The 23,971-nt window shown below is 35.6% G+C and overlaps 1 protein-coding gene across 1 annotated transcript in view; it reads left to right on the top strand.

Moving 5' to 3' along the window:
* The first annotated feature begins 270 nt into the window (after positions 1-270).
* The window catches only part of LOC129945244 (protein couch potato), a 232,329-nt gene continuing 208,628 nt past the window's right edge, over positions 271-23,971 (top strand). Inside the window, exons 1-2 of the mRNA XM_056054905.1 lie at positions 271-282; positions 733-1,872. Of these exons, the coding sequence (XP_055910880.1) occupies positions 271-282; positions 733-1,872 (1,152 nt within the window). The remainder of the gene's footprint in view (positions 283-732; positions 1,873-23,971) is intronic.

Below are 23,971 nucleotides of genomic sequence, written 5' to 3'. Positions count from 1 at the left end.
TTCCTCATACTCGAGTTTTGGTTGCACACATGACATATGCCTCAGTTTTGTTTGTGCTTTTTCTGCTATAACGAAGCTTATTCATCCCTTGCGTAAATATTAACTCAAACAACGAAAGCTAAGCCCTACAAAAAAGGGGGGAAGGTTTGATTAGGAATGACATTGGTTACATATAAAATCCATACTTATTTTATCACCAACCACAAGTATAATGCAATCAGAATTGTTATTAAAAATAGAATAGAAGGATTTGTGTTGATTTAGTTATAAATGCTTTTCCACGTACGCTTTATGTGTTAATTTATATTTTTTATTTAATAAACTTAAAAAAGCTATTTACTCAACTCTTAAATGGTTAAATCAAATTATAGCAACATCAAATAAAATCAACAATAAAAATAAAAACAAAAGTTCAAGTACCCTGAAGGAAAAAAAATTTAACTTCAATTATTTTTAGACTTTTTTTTACTAATTTATTATACCTAGCTGTCATGATAATGAAATAATCTTTCTCTTTTTTTTTTTTCGGTTATAAATTATAATGTAGAAATATATATTTTATTCATATTTTACATATATTTTTTCTTCTAATTACAGATAAAACTATTTAAATGCTATTGACAAATATATTGAATAAAACAAAAGTGGCGCCCAACGCCAGGTCTCTTCAATAAATAATCTCGTAATAAAGTCAATTTTAAAAGGCAACAAACTGGGAGTGTGTAGTTGTAGAGTGGTGTGCATACAACAAATAAAAGAACTCTAGAAAAAACGTTCGAAAAAGCCATCACCATTTCGTCGATTGCGATTAAACGCAGGCCAACGCTGCCGCAAACGCCAGCGAGTGCCCCACAGGTGTTGTCACCAAAGCGACAGTGTGCAGCAGTATCTGTCATTCCACAACTGCCTCCACAAGTTCAATTCGCTTCGCCGGCAACAGCAGCAGCAGCTGCCGCAGCCGTAGCACTAAGTTCAGCTGCCAAGGTAGCCGCCGCCGGTGGTGGTCATCAATTATTTAATCCGGCTGCCGTGGCCGCCCATCATCCACATCCACAACACCACCATCCACATCATCCTTCGGCAGCAACACATCATCACCAGCAACAACAGAGGGCTGCTGCCGCCGTTGCCGCTGCTGCTGCTGCACAGCAACTCCATCCAATTTTGAATCAATCACTGCATCATCAATTCCAACAGCATCACCATCATCAACAGCAACAACATCAACAACAACAGCAACAACAAGCAGTAGCTGTTGCAGCAGCAGCTGCTGTCCAGCAACAAATTCAGCAAGCAGCATTGCGTCATCATCATCACTTACAACAGCAACATCAACAACAGCAACAACAACACCATCACCATCAACAACAATTGCAGCATCATCATCAGCAACAACTGTCACACCAACAGCATCAACAACAGCAACATCAACAACAACAACAACAACAACAACAACAACAGCAAACATCGCAGGCATCAGTTACAGCAATTAAATTTACTTCAAGTATCATAAACAATAACATCAACAACAACAACAACACCAATAGTATAAGCAAACAAAACTCACCAATTGTATCATCAACAACAAATATAATCAATACCAACAACAACTCAAGTAACTGTCTTGTAACAACTTCGGTGGGAACAACAACTGTTAGTGAATCATCAATATCACCAGAAGGAAATTCAAGTAACAGTGATAATAGTAACTCACCAATTGAAAGTACAACACCGACAAATACGAATTCGAACAACAGTAACTTCAACAACAACAACACCAGCAATAACAATATGGAAAATTCAATGGCATTAGCACCCCTAGGTCTGTCGCAGAGCATGGATTCGGTGAACACAGCCAGCAATGAAGAAGAGGTGAGTCTTTTATTTCTTAAGTATAAAGTAAAAATATTAGACTAAGATCAAATTTATGGTCAGAAAATCAACATCTCCATTACCATATGTACCATGTTTTATTTTAGAACAAATTTGGTAAGCATAAATAAGTTTTTTATGAGCCAACTTTAAAAGATAGACATATGATGTGGCAGACTTTTTTTACAACTTTGAAAGGGGAACAATTCTGCTGTAAATTGTTTTAGCGAAACATTAACCTTTTCTGCAGGACATTCAGTGGAACTCTCAAAACTAAAACAAATTCCTCATTTTTAAAAATTGCTTATTGGTGCTTCGCTGTAGCTGTTCTCAATAAGTGGGCTACCTAACACTGAAACAATCTTTCAAATCTGAATAGTAGTTCTTGAGTTAAGAGCGTTCAAACAAGCAAACAAACAAACAAACGATTTTAAAACATTCTTTATTAATGCTCCTCTCCTATAAGTTATATCGTGACGTTATTCAGTCTATAGCCTTCCTTAATAAATGGGCTATCGATCACTGAACAAATATTTCAAATCGGACTAGTAGTTCCTGAGATAAACGTGTGCAAATAAACAAGCAAGAAAACAAGCAAGCAAGCAAACAAACAAACACATATTCTTTATTCTTCTATTTAAAATAATTATAGATTTAGGCATTATGTATTGGCTAGGGATTGAAATTTGATTTCCGGTGGTGCCTTTATAATCTCAAATATTACTCATACATATATTTAAATTTGTAAAATGTTGAACATATGATTCTTGAATTCCTCTGATGCCTTACATACAAAAGATAGCTTTTCCTCTTAGATTGGACTTTTCCCCGGAAGAACTTTTTAACCAATCAGATTTACAATAAATGCCAACAATCAAAAGGCCTATATCCCGGAAGGTCCAAACGAAAATAAGGTAATTCATTTACCTACCTACCTAGGTACCATCACTTTCAAAAAGGAAAAAGAGAAAATAACATATTTTTGTTCCTTGCCGACTATAAGACCACTCATATGCATGTATGTATGTATTTACGTGTGTACATATGTAAATATAATATTTATAACACACCAAAAAAAGAAAGATGGGTTCCTCTATATGTGATTCTGCTTTTTGCTTTAATTGGTTCATTTCTTATTCATTTCAACACTTTTTCCAAGCCTTGAGAATGTATAAAAATTCTATAGATTACATACAAATCTGGATCTGGACTGCATTTTCGCGTTGAGTAGATTTTTTTTCTTTTTGATTTTTATCCTTACATCGAGATTGATCAACTTTCCGGGCCAAGTGAACCATTCATACGGTATATACTATGTACACATAAGTCTAAAAAAAAAGAGGAAAAGTAAAAACCCCAGTTATCTCAATTGGTCGAGTACAGATACAATGAGAACACAGCCATATATAGCCAGTGCATAAAAGTAGGAACCACAGCAACGGATTCCCAAGCATTCATGTATAGACTTAATGAATAGCCAACCATATACATATACATTGGTATATCGAATTGAGGCTCTTACAATCCTCTTCCGGAATCCTTTCTGACACTAACACGTGGAGTGCTTTATTACACGATTTTCAGTCATTTGTCCACATCAACCGCATATATGAGAATGAAAAGGCACTTGGATCTGGATCCTTCGGTGTGTCACCCAGATTTAATATTTTCTTTTTTCCTTTTTTTTGTGTCTTTATGAGGTGGAGAAGGCTTAAGCATTATATCTGAACGCTTTTATCATGAGGTCATTAAAAATGTATCAATCACTCTTATATGACGATGATGCTGATGATGATGAAAATATGCACTCAGCACAGAATTTCGAGAAATGCATTCCATGTAGTTGTTCGGAATGTTCGAAGTCAATTAAGTGTGCACCAGTGCTGAAACATTTATTTTTGTTATGACAGTTGAGGCAACATAATGTGTGCGGCCTTCTGCAATATTTTCTGAAATAATGATGAGTGTGCAAGGTTATTTATTACCTTCTAATAATATGTATGTAGGTATATTGAAAAAGAATGACCATAGGTTTTTCAGAAGTTGGCCTTATTTTTAAGTAATTTTTACTTTTGGAATTTCCTAAATTTATTGTTTCAAAACCGTGTAGATTAGTTAAGGGTTTTCGAACAGCGACGGATTGATTTTTGACAGCTTTTGGCGGTCATATTTTTTTTCTTATTTTCTGTAAAAATATCTTCAGTGAACACCCAACACGGAAAACATTGCCGCGAAAGTGTGCAGCAGAATCCGAGACAGTCAATTCCACGTTGGAGTTGCTCACAAGAACTTGGCCTGTCGAAGACCACAATATGGTGAATTTTGGGCCTGTACCCATACAAAATCCGGCCGATCAGGAGGTAAGACCAAGTATACGCAGCGTTGTGTGCTCTCTAGTTGGATTTTGGGGCAGTTGGAAGTTGGTTCCAATTTTGGTCGAAAAATCATCTTCAAGCTAAATTGTATGATTTGAGTGCAATCAATTCTCGTAAGATCCACGAGGAGGCAATGCATCCAAATAAATTTACTATTTGGTGCGCATTTCCAGCTTCAAATGTCCGTACTTTGTCCGTAGTTTTTCGAAAATGATCCTGGCCAGGCCACCACCGTCAACGGTGATTGCTAAACTCGATGATCAGCAACTTCTTGTACCCTATATCGGATGATATGCTTTCAACAGGATGGCTCTACGTGCCACACAGCTCAAGACATCTGAATTTTGGCACCAAACTAAACTTGACTTATTGGCTACTTGACTTGACTACCCTTGGAAATGCAGAAAGTGGTCTGCTAAAGAGTTGAGACCATTTTTAATTGAATTAAACGTATTTTCTATATTCACATCTGTCCAAGGATTAATTTTGAAGTATGTACAGCACTTGTATTGTCAAACTTTAATATATCTTAAAATATGACTCTATAAATAATCCAAGTTTAAAAATTTGCATTGATATCAAGAATACAAAGTAAATGAAACGAAATTCCAAAGTCAGGGTTATGACGACCCTAACATGTCCAAACACAAAGCGAGACTTAGAAAAATAAGGAAGGTTTCACGACCAAGCAAAGATACCTGTGCACATTGGCCTTAAAGTTTTGAATACCAAAATGAAAGTGAGAAAAACATGGTTGTGCTAAGTATTCTACATTCTTGATGTGTGGTTATAAAAATAATCATTTATACTCGACAGAACTTGGTTTTCAACGCTTGTTTGAATTAGACGGGGAAATCAATCAAGAAACGCAAACGCTTGTTATATTAGTGGTCCATACTCGAACCTAAATGCCAGAAAACTTACTTTCTTAAGGTGGCGCTGCTGTCCGGGCCGACTTGGGACCCAAAAACAACATGCGTCTCTAGCCAACTAGATCCCAGGCTTAATGTCTCTATTTTTGCGCCACCTGAGTCGCGTTCTTCCTCTACTCTGCTTTCACTCGGTTCTGGATTCGAAGACCTTCCGGACTTGAGTGGTGATGTACATTCGCTATAAATGGCCCAGCCATCTAAGTCGTTGGATTTTTATACTTTTAATCACGTCCAGTCTCCATCTATACAGACTAACTTTTCTTTCGAAGAATCCTAATACGCTCTCATCGTTCTTTGACAGGGTCCGAGCCACACTGCTATAAATGCGAACCAGTATGATTAGCGTCTTGTAGACGCCGATAAAGGACTCTACTACTCAATTGCCTCCTAAGTTCAAAGAGACAGCTATTTATTCTTCGTTCGGTTTCAGCGTTGGTGTCGTTTTTTGAATTTATAGCGGTGCTTACCTATAAAGTAAATAAATTGGGTGGTGCAATAGTCCGTTGAGAACTAGGGCCTAGTGACTTACAACTCTCAGCCATTCCTGTGTGCGAGTAATAGCAGGGATGGAGGGAACCTACAGTTTAAAGCATAATACACATAATGTGAGAGAGCACTTTTCATGACAAGAATTACTCTTGGAGAATTTGTCAATTCCTCGCAAGAGGCAGTACACGTGAAAAAAAACCTAGATGGCGTAGGCGCGATCGAACCAAGACCTTTGGCATTACAGTGCGACGCACTTTTTTATTTTTTTTAAATTCATTTTTATTAATTCAATCTTAAACATATCTTAAAGCTTTTTTAATTTTTTTGTGTACATATTTTCTTTTTTGTATTCTTTTTTGTGCCACCATACCTATTCTACTTAAAACTAAACCCTAAAACTATAAAACAAGTATATAGGCTTAAAACCCCATCCCGACTACCCACTATCAAGTGCCAATTGAAGCCACCAAAACTGGTTCTCCTGCTTCACCCTATCAGTTCGGTCCCGTTCTGACACAGCCCTACTGAACCGAAGGAGCTCTGCTCCGCCTTGTGCCATGACGTCCCGATTGTACAGGAGTCGCCTATCCACGGTTGTTCGTCTGACGTGGTAGATTAACGGAACTGCCAATCTATCCTGTATCAGACCGCATCTATCTAAAAAGAGGAATGCCTCTGGGGGAATGAAGCCGCTCAAGCGTGCACTCTCAAAATACTCGTCGTTCGGATAGAACGCCCCGAAAATTAAATTGTTGGTCGAAGACATAGCTCTTGCAATATGACGTCGAACAAGTTTTATCACGAAATTTTCAATTCTGTTGATTCAAGCCCCGTTGTATAGGACCTCGTTGGAAAAGTAATGCACATAAGAAGATTCGGCTGTTCGATATAAGTCGGTACAGTGTCGTAAACACTCCCGCTCGAACACATGAAACTTCTCCATCTGGGAATGGGCAACGCTGAACCACACAGGACAACCATTAACGATCATTGGCCGTATGAGGGCCATGTAGCAAATTACCTTCACTCTTGGGTCAAGCCGACTGCTATAAAACAGCCGTTTTGTCACAGTGAAGGCTCCTCTGACCCTAGTCAGAGCAGCATTTATATGTCTGTCGAAATATAAATACTGATCTAACCAGATACCGAGGTACTTCACTACACTTTTGCTCTCTAATGGCTGCCCGTGAAGATCAACGATGACCATCTTGCGCCAATTCTTGCACGTATCCTTCGTGGCCCTAGCCAACGGAGTCCGGAACAGAATTGTATCCGACTTCTGGAATTTATTTTCAGTTTCCAGTCGTCGCAATATCGCTGAATCTTGTCTAAATCACGCTGCAAGAGAATTCTAATAACCTCACCCTTTCGGGCCGTTCTGTACGCAATTAGATCGTCGGCGTACGCAATTGCCTTTGCAAAACTACCAATCAGATAGCTATTGTAAATGCTGAAAAGAATCGGCGTATTCAACGCTCCCTGTTGAAGACCATTTTTAATTGAGAATGTTGTGGTAGAAGTTACATTGCCACTTTTGACAACAAACATTCTACCGATAAGCATATCGTAAAGTATATACAACAATGGCTTGCTTATACCAAGCCTGCTCAGTTTAATGTAAAGACCCTCTAACCATACTGTGTCAAAGGCCTTTTCGAGCTTAGACACAGCATCAATTGCATCATGACCGCCTTGAACCGGAACTGTTTATCCGAAATTATTTTGTTGTCCGCAGCCCACTTAGTCAGAGCCCTATTAATGATTTTTTCGAAAACTTTGCTGATATTCGGAGGAAGACTTATCGACCGAAGATTTGAGGGCTTGGAGTTGTCCTTTCCCTTTATCGGGAGAGGATGAACTACAGCGGTCTTCCAATGCACTGGATAATATGCGTTATTCAGTGTATTATTGAAGAATGGGGTGTAAATGTCAATTGCCTTCATCGGTAAATACACAACGTTGGATATAACATCGACACCTGCAGACGTTTTGTTTTTTATTGAGTTGAAGATGAGCTGAAGCTCAACCTTCGGTCCCTTGTTAGTGCCGAAGGTTGAGCTTCAGCTCATCTTCAACTCAATAAAAAACAAAAAGTCAGCAGGTGTCGATGTTATATCCAACGTGTCCCGTTTGCTCGGCGATTATGGCATTTGCCAAGGAATCGTCATTGAACCGCATGACGAGGTTTCAGATCGCCATTGTGTCATATCATTTCGGAGGTAAAAGTGATTAAGTAGGGCTCTGTTTTCCAGGTCGTGATTGGGCGAATGCTAACATTCACCTTGTACACTTGCTGGAAGGCATCTTCCACCGCCTCCATTTATTCCTTCGGATCTTCAATTATGTAAAAGTCATCGTCAAAGATGGCTTCTTCGGGATCTATTTGCGCTGTCTTGAGTACGTCCCTGTTCTCTTCAGTTCATTGGAGTTTCAGACTCGGAAGGTCATTATCGTTCTTTTTCCTGAATATCTTGTTGATTTTAGGGAATATACTAGGGTCATTGGAATTAACTGACCGGATCTTACGGTCCCAGTACTTGTTAATGGATAACCTGTAGTTCTCCTTGGTCAACAGATTGACATTTTTTTATTGACGACTTCAGTGTCTTAACCTCCAAGTCGTGTGGGTCTGTAAATCGTCTGTACAATTTTTTGAGTCTCGTCAGTAAGCCACTCTTGTGCTGCGTAGTGCGTCATTAATCGCGTTCCTGTTAGCGTCCATTTGGTCCCGTTCTTTGTACCTTGGTATTGTCCGTTCCATCGTTCGTTTTATTGTTTCGTCCATCTGTTGTAAATGTTGGTCAATTTCTGTATTTGTCAGGTTTCTGTTGTTTGGTGGGGCTATGTCACTCGAACGAAGTTCTCTCGCTAGGGCGTTGGTGAAACAAGGCGAACGCATCTTACTGTAATTGTAAGAGTGCGTTGAAACGTATTCCTGCAACGCGGGGTTCGTTCGGAATCTGCATTATGGCAACTAGTCCCCAGTGATCACTGTCGTACTCGACTGTCTGTAACTATCAGTCTGCTGTCGCACCGCAGCCGCTTCTTGGATACGATGGCTTTTCGGTAGCCAGCAGGTCGACGCTATATTCAACGCTGTAAAGATTCATCAAATTAAAAAGATGATTACCTCTGGGATTACTATGTTGATTTCCCCAATCTTCATGTTTGGCGTTCAAATCACCGGCCAATATAAAATAGTTTTCGTCCAAGCATAGTTTCAGTTTCCTAAAAAGAATCTCGAGTTCTGAAGCAAACTAAGTAACCTGCTGAGCTCCAGCCGCATACATTTCGACGCACTTACCATCGTGCCACGAGTACTACATAGGCTTATGTACCTCCTTTTTTAATTCTACCATTGGTGACCTTTTGCCCAATATTCCGAAATTTAAAGTATTTTTTTGATGACAACATATACTTGGTCTTGCCCTTATTGACCACTAAATCAATCGTTTTCATAATCGTCAAAAACACTCCACTGACATCACGATTTGATCTTCCATATTATTATTATATCATCGGGGTATCCAAGTAATTAGATGGAATTGTAGAATATTGTGCCTTAAGTGTTGACGGTTGAGTTTTGCGCAATTCGCAAGACTGTGAGACGATGTACTTTAAAAGCTTTGTTGATATCAAATACCTAGGCGAGATCTTTTCAGACCTGCATTGTATGCTTGGACCTGCTATAAGCTTTTAAACTTAATGTTGTCACAATAGTGATATACTGTTTCAAGACAATTTTATTTTTTAAATATCAAATCTTCGAGTCTGTTTTCTTATTAAAATACAAGACCCTTTGATTAAATAAACTATCCAAAGAAAGAAGAAATCCGGAAGTGCTTCGTACACACATACTGTACATAGTTATAAACTTAGAAATTAATTTCAAAACATTATCACAATTATTCGTTATTTCGTCCTAAAAACGAAAACCAACAAAAAAAATCTTCATAAAGTTTCCCTAAAAGCGGTGATAACTATCGTCTTGACATCGATACGTGCGTCCTTAATGGCATAGTTTTTCCATCGAACAAGACTGTCAATGTCACAAAACCATATGTTGCCACCAAAACTATATTCTCTTCTCTCTCTCCCTCCCTGTCATTCTTCTCGGCGCATTATATTAACGATTACTATCAGCAATGTAATCGAAAATTACCCTGTCAATTTCTCCAAAATGTTGACAAAATATGTATATAGCATAAAACATAAAAACAAAAATTACTACAACATCAACACGAAAAACACAGCTCCAAAAAAAAAAAACACCCCGCGTGTTACCAAAATGACGAAAAAACCCTTGAAACTCTGTCAAATAGTTTGTCCACTTTGTTACAGTTCGAGGTGCTATATACCGTACCACTAGGGTTGGTATTTTCATCCTTTAAATTATAGTCCTTGCATGTGCCACGATGACGACAACAACGACGGTCGACGAAAAAAAGTTTGTCACGGAAAAAAGCTGAAAGTAATATGAAAGTTTCTTTGTTTCTTTTTTGTGTTGCTGTCAAAAATATTTGAACATCACACAGGACGAAGTATTATGGGGTTGCAAAAGACCAAACAACAAGAACAATTTCTGTCCTTGCGGCACCCTTAAAGCAGTATAGTTATAGGTATGTGTGTTTGTGTTTGGTATAATGGACTGAGGGAGAGACCTACCCATTCAATTATTACTCATGTACCCCACAGGTTACTTTTCTGACAAGCATCAGAATAGGAGCTCAAATAGTGGAGGGAGTTCACAACCCCGTGTGGTGGTGTATAGTTATGAAGGTATACCTAAAGGTGGTATAGCCATTAGGATCTTGCTTTTGCATGCAGTATCGTAGCGTATCGTCCCTTTTTTGTTTTTGATATTGTAGGGAGTATAGAGATAACAAAAAATAATTGTGCATTTCTAAAATACCCGTTGGTTATCCGCAGGAGATTCTTCTACTCTATACCGGAGCAGCACACGACTCTCCTGATGGTCCCTGGATGATGGAAAAACTAACCCAGAATATAGCAACAGTATAGAAGACTTATATAGCTATTGTCTGTGCAAGCTGTTCGTACAACACATAGATATACCTTTATTATTGTATAATACCAGAGTGTAATAAAATATATGCTATCAACATAAGTGTGGCAGGATTAAGTGGCTGTCATAAGGAAAAAACAAATTAAATTTACCCTCGGTCATTACTCAGAACCTGAACCAGTCTTCATTCTCTTCTTCGTCTCACGTTGTTTTAAATGTGAAATTAAATTAAGATGATATATATATATTTTTTCTTGTAAGATCCTTCAATATTACTTAAGGTGTTTTGTATCTTGTTTTTTTTTTTTTTTAGTATGTTAAGCTTCTGCAGTAGAAAGAGGAAAACACTGGTATTTTCATTTGGTTTTAAATTTTCGTTAAATTCAATACTATAGCAATTAAGCTTGGCAGAAATATTGAGATAGTTTTACTCTTAGCACACTTTTACACTTTCGTATGAGCTTTTGTGTTAATATAGGAGACATTTGGTATTAATATCACTGGTCGAGAAGGTTTTCTTACTGGCATTCAAATTGCACTTTTCGAATGGGTTTTGGTAGTCTTAATTGAAATCCGACTTCAAAATCAATTTATCACGTCAGGTATTTGAGATATCACTTTTTAAAAATACGAAAAAAAAAAACAAAAATACGTACATGTAAATTATGGAAAAACCTGCAACAAATCGGTATTGGCAAATAATCTAAAAAGCCTGTTGGTGACGTCGATTGTGATGCACTCAACAAAAAGTTTACGTCCATGCCCTTAAACGTTGCTTCACCCGTTTATTCTCTTACTGAGGATGAACCAACTGCTATCAACAACTCTTTGAGCTTTATAAGAATACAAGAGGAAGACATTGTAGAGGCAATAATATCGATTAAATCTGATGCTACTGGCCTGGATGAAATAGACCCTAAGTTCTTGAGACCACTGCTTCCATATATACTGCGCTATATACCCTACATATTTAACAGCCTTATGACTACTTCCGAGTTTCCTTAAGAATGGAAGAAGGCTTAGATTTTTCCATACCCAAAAAGCAAACAGGTTCTGCTACAGAATTTCGACCATTCTTCGGTTTCTTTCGAAGGTATTTGAAAAAACTATTCTATTCACGCAATTTTTTTGAGAGTCTTTTCTGCATCTGACTCTATTATTATCTGTATATAATAATTCATTTGAAGTGGATATCTCTACTGGTTCTTGATCTATGGACGACGAAAAAAATTTCGCGAACTTACCAACGTGGTTACACACGCACGCGCACATCTTTCTAAAAATCTTTAATTTCGACTCTAGGAACGTTGAAATGTCGAGAAATGTCAAAATTTTTCAATTCGACAAATCGGACCGATTACAATAAATTCCAATGGGAAGTTAAAAACTAAGTCCAAAACGTATTTACCAAAACTATGAAGCATCAAATTCAACTTTTTTTGAACCTTTATATAAATTCTAATAAAGACTCATAACTAATAAGAATTTTCATAAACTAATTAAGAAGTATTTTAGTAACTTACTTCGTTTCTTTAAAACATAAACGTTTTTTCTTTTCAAAATCATCATACAATTTATTGTTAAGAGATATTTTGATTTTAAGCTTAAGCTTGAAGACCCCGTTTTTGGTCGTTAAAGAAAAAAATGGTTATACTTTAAAAACCTGATGTGACATAAAAAAGCGGTATTTTAATTAAAAACATTTTAATCCTTCAAATAAGTGTTGTTTCCTTGTGTTTTTAAAACTTTGTTGGTAAAATATTGAGACGGTAAAAGAACTTGATATTCGTGTAGTGCGGCTAAAGAAAGAATCTCAGTACTTAACACTAACTCTGAAATTCGGCTGAGGTAAACTGATGTTCATTCTTAGAATTACGGAGAAATTGCATGTTTTGAAAATAAAAGTACATATTAAGAAAACGACACAAGTGAAATATTGGCTTCGTCTTAACGCCCTGACACCTTCGTGGGTCTTAGCGTGTCAGCTACGGTTACACATTATCTTGCTTTATTATCTATATCAGAAATAAGTTGGAGCTTTCCCCCAACATGTTTTTCTTCTTGAAAACCACTCGTCTTAAAAAATCAAAGTTTCGGAGTGTCGAAAATTTTAATTTCAAAGTAAGAAGTTTAGAGGGATACATGTTCGATAGTATCAGAAAAAGAACCCCGTTTGCACAGTTTAAGACGATCGATACAAACGTACAAAAACAAGTTTTTTTGGTGCATTAACTGTAATAGAGATCCTTAAAAAATATATATTAATGATTCTGCAAATATTTTTAACAATTCGAAGGCAAATTGTTGTGTTGTTTTCAAAAAGTAAAACCAAATAAAAACGTTGGAAAACAAACACAGTTTAGCTTACCCATAGTTTAACTTAATTTCTTATAATATACCCATAGCTTTAAATTTCCACAAACTAATTTGAATATTAAATTCATTGGAAATTTAATTACAACTTAGATGGAAACCCTTTGAAACTTAAATTTTTAGCTCCGTTGAAACTTCGCATGACCACTTTAAAATTTAAACTTATTAAAAATTCTTCTTTAAACTTTTTCAACACCTTAATATAAATAGACAAAAAAAAAAACACTTTACCCAACCTTCAAAGTAACACGCTTAACAGCTTTCAGTTAACTTAAAAAAAAACTACAAGAATTTAATTAACTCTTTACCTGACCTTAGTTTGTGTTGAGAGAAAATAATACTTTAAAAAAAATAAAGAATAAAACAAACTTTTTGCACCCTGCAGAAAAAGAACTATAAGAATATGAACTAATTTCCAAGACCATTTTTTCTCTTCCTGACAAAGAAGCAAAATATTCAACGTTTAGAAAGAAAAAAAAGTACAAAAACTATAACTCCACAACTTACACACCCCTTAACACTAGCAGTTAAGAGAGATGGGGGCGGGGAGAAATCATACTCCTATAAAAATAGTGGATCTAAGAAAGCTTCTCATAATTCATTTCTTGGACAGTTAAAACGTTTTCCATGCATTATTTCCATTCTAAAGGTATTTTTTTTTGTAAGTGTGTGTGTGTGTGTAAAATATATTAAGATTTGAGGTAAGGTAATGTGAAAACTGTAAGAAATTTTCCGCACCCTCACAGAAAAAAAAAAAGAGATTCAAAGTAAAATTGAACTCAATTTAACAAAAAAAAAGTTTTTCTAGAAAATAAAGGTTATTTTAGTATGCAAACGAAGCTCAGGTTTTTATAACCTGTCAAACAATTTCAATCACTTTAACAGAGGGACGTTTATAAGTAAATTTCATATTGCTTATATGTACATACGGTATTACGAGGATAAAGCACGTTTTTTAACCCTACTTTGAAATTTGAATATAAGATTGTTTTTATTTTGACACATTTTGAATATTAGGTTTGACACGTTTCATATTGTGTATCTGTTTAGATAGCAAAATAGCTTTTACCTTTAATTTCAATTTGTATTAAAACGTTCGAATTCAAACAAAAATTGTCAGGTTTTTGCTAAGATGACTATAAAAGGTACCTAAAGATGCCGTGTGTAATGTGTACAGGGTATATTTTGGATTATTTTTTATTTATTAAAATCGGACATGTTATTTAAATTAGTAATAACATCCTTGGAGAAAGTCAACTTTTTTATCCCGATGATTTGAATATGCGGCATCATTGCTGAGTTATTATAAACAGTAGGTGATTAGTTGGTAAGGAGTTAGCACCAGCTCAAACATATTTTGTCAATTCCTAAAAAAAGAGATCTTCTGAACTGCGCCAACTGAAGAGGCATCAATCAGCTGACCATCACGTAAAAGATTCTTTCTAAAGCCGATCGTTTACAACCTTATACACAGAACGAAAAAAGTCATCCTATTGACTATTTTGGTAGTCAATTTTCAGCCGATAACTGCGATAGTCAATACAACATTTTTCGTTTGTCAATTTTGGGATCCGAATTTTTTTTACAATTTGGTAGTCAATATGCCACTGTAGTAGTCAATATGACAGCTTTGGTTGAAGGAATTTGAAACTCCAGTTGTCATATTGACTACCGCAGTTGTCATATTAGTCAACAACTTTGGTTGAAAGAAATTGAAACTACGGTAGTCAATATGACAACTGCGTTCGGCAATATGAAAATTTCAGTAGTCAATATGACAACTGCTTTAGTCAATTCGACAACTGTGGAAGTCCATATGACAACTGCGATAGTCAATATGACAATTGCGGTAGTCAATATGACAAATTCGGTAGTCAATATGACAGCTGCGGTAGTCAATTTTGGTAGTCAATATGACAAACTTATTTTTAAAAATTGACTCCTGGATAGTCAATAGAACAATTTTCGATTGTCAATTTTGGGAAGTCAATAGGACAACTGCGGTAGTCAATATAACAATTTCGGGTAGTCAATATGACAAATTCGGTAGTCAATATGACAACTGCGGTAGTCAATATAACAATTCTCGATAGTCAATTTTGGTAGTCAATATGACAAACTTATTTTTAAAAATTGACTCCTGGATAGTCAATAGAACAATTTTCGATTGTCAATTTTGGGAAGTCAATAGGACAACTGCGGTAGTCAATATAACAATTTTTGTTGAAAACCGAAATCTAATTTGACTACTGGGTAGTCAATATAACAATTTCGGGTAGTCAATATGACTACCAAATTTTTGTATTGACTACCACAGTTGCCATATTGACTACCCAAAATTGACAATCGTTCAATAGTTCTATTGACTATCTAGTAGTCAATTTTTAAAAATAAGGTTGTCATATTGACTATTTTGGTAGTAAATGCGACAATTTGGAAAAATTTCGTCTTTACTATTGACGATTGTTAATATGACAACTTTTTCTTCTGTGTAGGTCCATATTATTATGGCTTCTGAATAGGAAAGACCAGTTTGACCAAATATTCACATTACGGCAGATCTAAGAAAAATCTTATGAACTTTAAATCGATACATATTATATATTCATAGATTTCCAGGCAGTGTGTGACAGCAGCTATATAAAAGGGTTTTACAGAGAAATGTCTAGTCTTGGAATCCCTGTCTTACTTGTCGTTTATTGAAATTTCCGACTGATGCTCTTGATGTAAGAAAGGTTGTTCAAAGGGCGATGCACTGTTCTGCGACTTCTTCAACATCGTTTTGGAAAGAATCAACACTACAGGCTCAATCTTCCAAAGATCCTTCCAATTGCTCATATACTCTGATGTGTTTTTGAGCATTGCAACAGAAGAAAAGAAGATGTCTTGAGTTGTCAATTAGGTGTCTAAATGTTTTCCGCAATGAATTGATTATTTCGTTTCGTTGTGCAAATCGAGCCATTATTTTGGTAATAAGTTTGCAATTTTCAAAGGTTGTTCAAAATTAAGTTTATTTATTATGATATGGCAATCCAAACTGAGCACTAATCAAGTTCCAGGTGACAAAAATACCAATTATGAAAAAAACATCAAACGTAGATTGTGGTGTGGTCGGAAATGTTCTCCAATTCTTTGAATGTCTCGAAGTTTTTTCGGACACCTGTTTTTACCAGAGTTTTTCAAGTTCAAATACTACCAAAGTTAAACTAAAATAGAAACACGGTTATCTGAATTGACAGCCCGGCTTCTGCCGAGATGAACTATCCAGCCTTAACATAAACTTTTGTGTCACTCTTATTAGGGTTCAAAGTCAAAGTGGCATTGATGGAAATGAACGGGCTGAAGATCAGCCTTTCATAGCTCACTTGAGAAAAAGGTTAATCCTGCTCTTGGAGCTGTGAAAGGAAAAATGTTGGCAATTTTTCTGACAACATGTGGAACATTCTACCGGACTGTACAGTATTCAGGAAGATATGCACTAACTATAACAAAATGCGTTCTAAAATAAAAAATAATATATTTGGCCAAAAGTGGGTTGAGAACTAGGGCCCAGTGACTTACAACTTTCAACCATTAATGTGTGCTAGTAATGTTGTCAGGAATGGAGAGAACCTAGTGTTTTAAGCCGAATCCGATCGGCTTATTTGTGAAATGACTTTACATAACAAGAATTATTTTTGGAGGATTTGTCAATTCCTCGCAAGAGGCAGACCCACAAAAAACAGCTTTTGATAGCACAGACAGGGTTTGAACCTAAGACCTCTGGCATGACCGTCCAACTAGTCATAACGCCTAGGGTCACTTCAATCTAATTGAGGAGACCATGATGAAAGTGATGGTGTGATTGACTTTCTTTGTAAATTTCCTGCCCTTTTTCAGTTCTAGAACGTCGATCTCGATAAATTTTCAGAGATGAAAAAAACCTGATTTCCTTACTGAACGCGACGAAATGGCCATAGCGTCACTGAATTTAAAGAACAAATCTTTAAGGTCTAGATTATTTTTCCATTAGATAAATTAGGTGGCGCAACAGTCCATTGAGAACTAGGGCCTAGTGACTTACAACTCTCAACCATTCCTGTGTACGAGCAATGTTGCCAGAGATGGAGGGGACCTACAGTTTTTTTTGTTCAAACCGAATCTGAACCTCTGATTTGAGAACGTACTTTTCATGACAAAAATCACTCTTAGAGATATTGTCAATTCTTCGGAAGAAGCCCGTAAAAAAAAAACATTCGATGGAATAGTCAGGGATTGAACCCAAGACCTCTGGCATGACAGTCCAACGCACTAATCATCATGTCATGGGTACTACTTAATTTCTCATTGCTTATGTTAAATAATTGTTTAATGGTATCTGTCAATGATAAGGAAATTGACGAAAAAGATTTTTCTATTTTAAATATCCCATAGGATCCTTTAAACTCGGCCTTTTTCTCCATGTTCTCGAATATAGGTATGTAAAGGGTGTTTTTTAGACGTGTGGTTTTCAAGACGAAATAAACCACATACTGTCTAATGCTATTGACAAGAAAGTTTTATCTTTGCTTAAAAGATGAAAGTCCATCAATATGTTTTATAAATGGTTTCGAATACTTTTTGACATGTGGTTACACTTTGAGGCCGTATGTCACTAATAACGCGCCGCGTTCTCTCTTTCAAGAGGTCAATTGTTTCTAACTTATCTGTTTAAATTAACAATTGCTCATGTTAAATCGGATTATCTTAAAGGCCACGCCCACCGCAGGTCAATCACCAAAGTTTTCTTCAATTAATTGATTGTTTTGATGTGTCGCGTTATTAGAACCATTGTTTTCAAATGTTCTTCAAGATTAATTCTATTCATTATGAAATGGCAACATCAAACTTAGTAAAAATCGAGTGACAGCTGCCAAAGATACCAAATCCGACAAAAGTATTGCCAGATTGAATAAAAAAAACACCCGTTTTATTACAAGAGTATATTGGCTCTGTGAATGTTCCTACCTCCATAGAAGAGTATTACGTTATACAAAAAAATATCCTTTTTATTCAAAAGTAATCCATTAGGATTCCTAAATGATGTTTTTTTTATTCTTTGTATATACATGGAGTGTAAAGTTTTGACAAGGACTACAAAACATTCTATTTTCTTTGACACTCTCACCGACCACCGACCGCTCGCACCGAGCCAATTCCAAAGAAAAGAAGTTCCTTGTTAAATGTCTTCCCAAAAATTATTTAAGTCAACAAGAAAAGTAGCTTAGCTTGTGGTTTTCTTCAGCCTGTTTCCTGTCAATATATAAAAACCTACCTATTTAAAAAATAAAAAAACCCACACAAAAAGGTACGAGACAGAGTACTTTTTTTGTTGTTGTTGTTAAACACATGACGAAGGTACATCGACTTTTTTCTCTCTTATTTCTCCTGAACCATTTAAGAGTTTTTATTTTTCTTTTTAAAGTTTTTTATCTTCAAATGAATAGCTGATCAAGGGGTGTTGAAGTTGACTACCTTTTCGGTTGGGATCTGTGTGGGTATAGGTTTATATATTGGAGGTTCCACCACCCCAGAGAGTTTTATAGAAAAGAGAGAGGACGTTGAAATGCACTTGGATATTCATTGGATTTTGCTATTTTATAAACAACCCCAGGATAATCTTTTTCACTTTACCAGCTCTAGCTGTATAGGTTATAGAGATAGGTAAGTGAAGGTATATGGCAAAAGAAAGTCCAAAAGAGTTTGGGTAAAGGTAGGTAACGAACAAAGTACCTATATATAGTCATTGTAAATATAAATTTAACTATACGATATAGTGAAGTCGTCGTCCTCAACATGAGTCCTATAGCCTTTTCACCACTATTCCATATCCAACCGACATACACCAACCAACGACCGACCCACTGCACTAATGTAAAATTAAAAATTTGAACTTTATAGGTAAACTGGTGCAATATTTCTTATTATATGTATATGTGTATATGTGTGTGGGAAATTATTTCCTTGTTATATAGACGAGGCATATAAAGGTACCTAGGATACAGTTTTAAACAAAAAGGAGACAGGACAGAAGTCTTGAGAAGTCTGAGCGTGTTTCGGGAATTGGAAGAGTTAAATATTTAGGATGAATATAAAACGAATTTATGGGTGCTATTGCTATTTTTTGGAAGGTTTTCAAAAATAAATTGAATGTGGAACATTTTAAATTGTTTGAAAAGTTTCAATTTCAATATACCGAATATCAGTTAATTTTATATTCTAGGTTAAGTATGGTCATAAAACGATTAAGGACTTTATATAGCCTCAAAGGTCCATTTAGTTTAATTTATTGTTTGTGTTATTTTATTTTTATTTTTAAGTATCTTCGTGACTCATTAATATTTGAAGACTTAACGTGTTTTAAAATGTTTGATGTCCATATCTTTATGTAACAAAAATGCGCTTTCAATCCAATATGGGGTTTATTTTGATATTAAAAAAAGAGTATTTCTTCAGAGAAAAATCAATGAATTTTAACTTAAAGAGGAAGGTACGCCATTAATAATAAAAAGTTATATCAGTTTACACAGCGGCAAGCCGCTACCATCACGGTTACGGTTAGAGAACCATATCCTTCCCATAACTAAACAAAATTCGCACATTTGTGGATGCAGTTTATCGATAACTTCACGAATTTGTATATTTGACGTCTTGAGTGGCCTCAAAGAAGCAAACAAATCACAAAATTGCTATTGTTTTTTAGATTGGGGCACATAACGCTGAGGTCCGATTTGTCGAATTGAAAATGTCGACATTTTTCGATGTTTAAAGGTCCCAAGAATTTAATTCAACCAACATTGAAATTGAAATCTGGTAATTTAAGAGTAATTTAATGCCACGAAGAATAACGTTTTTGACATCTGGTAAAATTTTGAGAAAAATCGAAGTTTTAGTTTTCTTATGAAAAAAGTAAAAAAACACTACTTTAGGTTTACAAAAATTGATTTTGGACACAAAATAAAACAAAAAGGCCTTCAATATCAACGTAATAATACATTTCATTAAACTTCTGATATTAAACTAAAATATTTTATTCATAATAACAGAAAATAAGTATTACCGATTTTTTACCGTTAGCTTTGTCACAGTAAAAGCCGTTTTTTAAATATATGGCTGTTCATAAAACTAGCAGTGCATGACAAAGTACTAGATTTATTACGTAAGAAGTAAAAGAAATTGTAATAAGTTATATGAAAGTTTTAAAAATAATTAGCTTACAATTAGTTTTTTGTTGCATAAGCATTGTCCACTAAAACCTGACACCTTTCGACTGGTATTGCGTTCTACGAATCACGCACTGCTTCCAACAATTATTTCGAATTCTAGGATTTTGCTTTATGAACTGCGTTGTTAACATCCCCCCACAAATTGTAGATGGGGTTAAGGTCGGAGGATTGAGCGGGTCGCTCTATAACGGATAACTTCTTCTGCGCAAACCATCAAATCAAATGGGGTGGCGCAACAGTCCGTTGTGAACCAGGGCCTAGTGACTTACAACTCTCAACCATTCCTGTGTGCGAGTAATTTTGTCAGGAATGGAGGGGACCTACAATTTTATGCCGAATCCGAACGGCTAGTTTGAGAAAGCACTTTTTCATGACAAGAATTCTCTTGAAGGATTTGTCAATTCCTCGCAAGAGGCAGTACCCGCAAAAATTATTTTTTTTTTTAAATTAAGGTGGCACAGGCAGGGATTGAACCCAAGACCTCTTGCATGACAGCCCAACGCACTAACCGTCATGCGACGGGTACTACTGCGCAAACCATGGTTTTGCCTTTTTTGATGTATGCTTTGGGTCATAGTCTTTTTGGTATACCCAAACCAACGGCATTTCCTCCTCAGCATAGGGTTACATAACCTCCTCGAGAATGTTCACATACTGGGTGGCATCCTTTATACCCCCATGAGATAAATAAAACCGACCCCGTAATATGAAAAGCAAGCTCATATCATCATTTTTTCTCCACCATGCTTCACTGTTTTTATAGTGTACCGTGGATAGTATGCTGCATTTTAGAGTCTTCTCACATATTCTCGACGACCCTTGGACCCAAAAAGGACGACTTTGCTTTTATCGCTTCACAGAACATTCCTCCATTTCTCTTTTGCCCAATCTTTATGCGCTTTAACAAACTACATTGTCTTTGCGTCTGAATTCGGGCCGGTAGCTTCGCTCTTAAATGACGTCTTCTTATTGTGACAGCGCTAACAAACAGTTGAAATCCATTTCTTATTTTCCTAGAGCCTATGGAAGGGTTCTGTTTTGCTAACTGAACAATTTTTCTGTCATTTCTTTCAGTAGTCATCATTTTTGGGCCTGACTTTTTCGGTTTATTTTGCCATTTTAAGGCGTTACTGAACATTTTTGCTGAGCAGCCTAGGATGTCTTGAATATTTTGGTAGGTTTTTCCCTCCAAACGCAGTTTTCGAGTTTCTTCGGTGCAGTGTCTTGACCGTCCGATTGTTTATTTTTGAGCTAATATTTATTAATTTTTTATATGCTAATAATGTACAAACACTTTAATTTTTTATATAGTATAATATTTACTTACTGAAAAATAAAAAAAAAATATTTTTAACACTTTATACTCTATATCCAGACAGTTTGAAATAATGGGTGTTCACCGGGAAAAGTAGTGTATAGCTTCAAGCTAAAAGCCTCTTATATTAAAACGAAAGACCGTTCGAGGAAGTAACATGTCAATTTTTTTGTAAAAATTTCCGTTCTTAAAATAATTGACAATCTAATAAAATGTGACCAGCATTGCTATTTTTATGAACACAACTGTATATTTGTTTTTGTTAGGGGTTTTTCATCAATCTTTCTTGAATTTTCTGAGCTCCAAATGTGACAATTCTGCTTGTTAACTAGGCTACGTTAACAAGCAGAAGTCACTCAGTCGACAGACCCACGGCGGTGCTCACCAAAAGTTTCCTTCAATGAATTGAATGTTTCCAATTGATTGTAACATTATGTGCAGCTACATTTTTTAAGAAACATGGACCAATGATTCCTCTGCCAAAAGAGCATAGCAAACAGTAACTTTTAAAGTATATAAAGGCATCAATAATGATCACTCAAAAAATGATGCTTACTAACGTACCCATTCAATCAAAAATCTGCTTTTTTTCTCGCCGCAAGCAGTGTCGGTGCCCATCTCGTTTGAGCTTATTTACCAAGAGCTTAGTTTTGTAATCCCACATATTAAGATCTTTCCTCGAAATCTTCTATGAAGTGGATGGGAAGAGGTCTAATTGTTGTTCTTGATGCCGGATGGCCTCATTTCGGTTTTCTTCGATACTCTTCTCCACAACAGCAATAGTGTCTAAGTCTATGCGGATACGAAAAAGTCATAACCTCCAAAGAGTAAAAGTGTTGCAATACCGATCCATTGTTGCCCGATTTGCCGCCTCTGCTGATCGATTACGTCGACCGAAAATTTAACGCAGCGCACGACTCATCCCACAAACTAAACCTTTCAAGAAATAATAAATCTTAACGATTTGCAAACTTTGTTCACGAGTAAGTCTCTTCATCATAAAATATCAATACTGGGAATAAATCTAGTGACAGCTGTTAGAAAGACGATTTCCGAAAAAAGGACTGCCAGATTGAAAATCACACGCCCCAAAAAAAAAGCACCAGTTACACAAAATTATTACCTAACCGTTCTTTTGTAAAACAATATTTCTTGAAATAAAATTTCCAGTAATAAAAATTGACCCGGTAATTATTTTTTTTCCAGGTTTAAGTGTTTGTTGGCCTTATGTAGTTTTTAACACCAACCAAATACCCATTTTTCTTCAGCCCTGCCTACCTCTAAGCATCATATTTAATAACTGCTGACTTTGCCTGAAAATAAAATAAAATAAAAATGTTTTCTCAAGATTTCTGCTCAAAATACCATCTAATTATTATATGCATTTAATTCAAAATATTCTTTCTAATTAAATTCAATTAGTCAAACTCAAGGGAGCATATTTTTTAACAAATTAGAGTTTAAATTTCAACCACCATCATCTAAATAAAGAATCATATCTCTAACTCTCCCTTTTTTCATCATAATAATCATCATCATCATTATAGACAATCCTTGCAATGCAAACGACGACAATTATTACAGAAGACTAATTCCTTAAGTTTCATTTAAAAAATACCTTTAGTTTATGCTTGAATCTAAACTTATGATATCTTAGAATGAAAGGCAAGAAAATAAAACTATAGCAAATGATCGCTCTCCCACTAAGTGATAAAAAGAATCCCCTAAAAAATTGCCAAAGGATTTAGGCTAAGAAAAAACCTAGAGAGTTAACAAACACACAGACAAAGTGAGTGTAATTATAGGTAACTGATAGAACTCCAGATTTGGAAAAAATCTTGAATTAATTTTTGTCTGCCATCTTACCTTTCTGTCGACGACGACGTTCCTATCGTCGTTTTCGACTTTTATCGCATGAAAAAGGATTCAGAATAAAATCTTATAATCTTATTTTGGTCAATGAAAGAGGTGAAAACTTCTTAAGCTCTTAATTTAATTACGCAGAAAATGATTTTTTTTTTCAATTTGGTGAGTTTTGGGTTGCAGAGAAAGTTTTTTCTTCGTTTTATTTTTCTTCTTTCAACTAATGGATTTAGAAAGTTGACACTTTATCAGAATATCAGGAACATTTTCTTATGTCTATACCATTTTCTATATATGTACATGGGTCTTGTTAAACGAAAATTTAATTTTCGAAAATTAAGCAAAAGGATGTATTGAAGGCTACTACATGTATAATTATTGTACATGTGTTGAAGGAATTCATTTTCAGACTTAGATGAAACTGTTGACCTCGATACAATTTAGAAAATTATTACATAAAGATGAAAAAAGTAGTGTTAAAC

The sequence above is a fragment of the Eupeodes corollae genome, chromosome 1 (assembly GCF_945859685.1).
Source record: "Eupeodes corollae chromosome 1, idEupCoro1.1, whole genome shotgun sequence".
NCBI classification, from domain to species: domain Eukaryota; kingdom Metazoa; phylum Arthropoda; class Insecta; order Diptera; family Syrphidae; genus Eupeodes; species Eupeodes corollae.
Note: the sequence above shows the minus strand (reverse complement) of the source record. Positions and strands in the feature narration are given on the sequence as shown.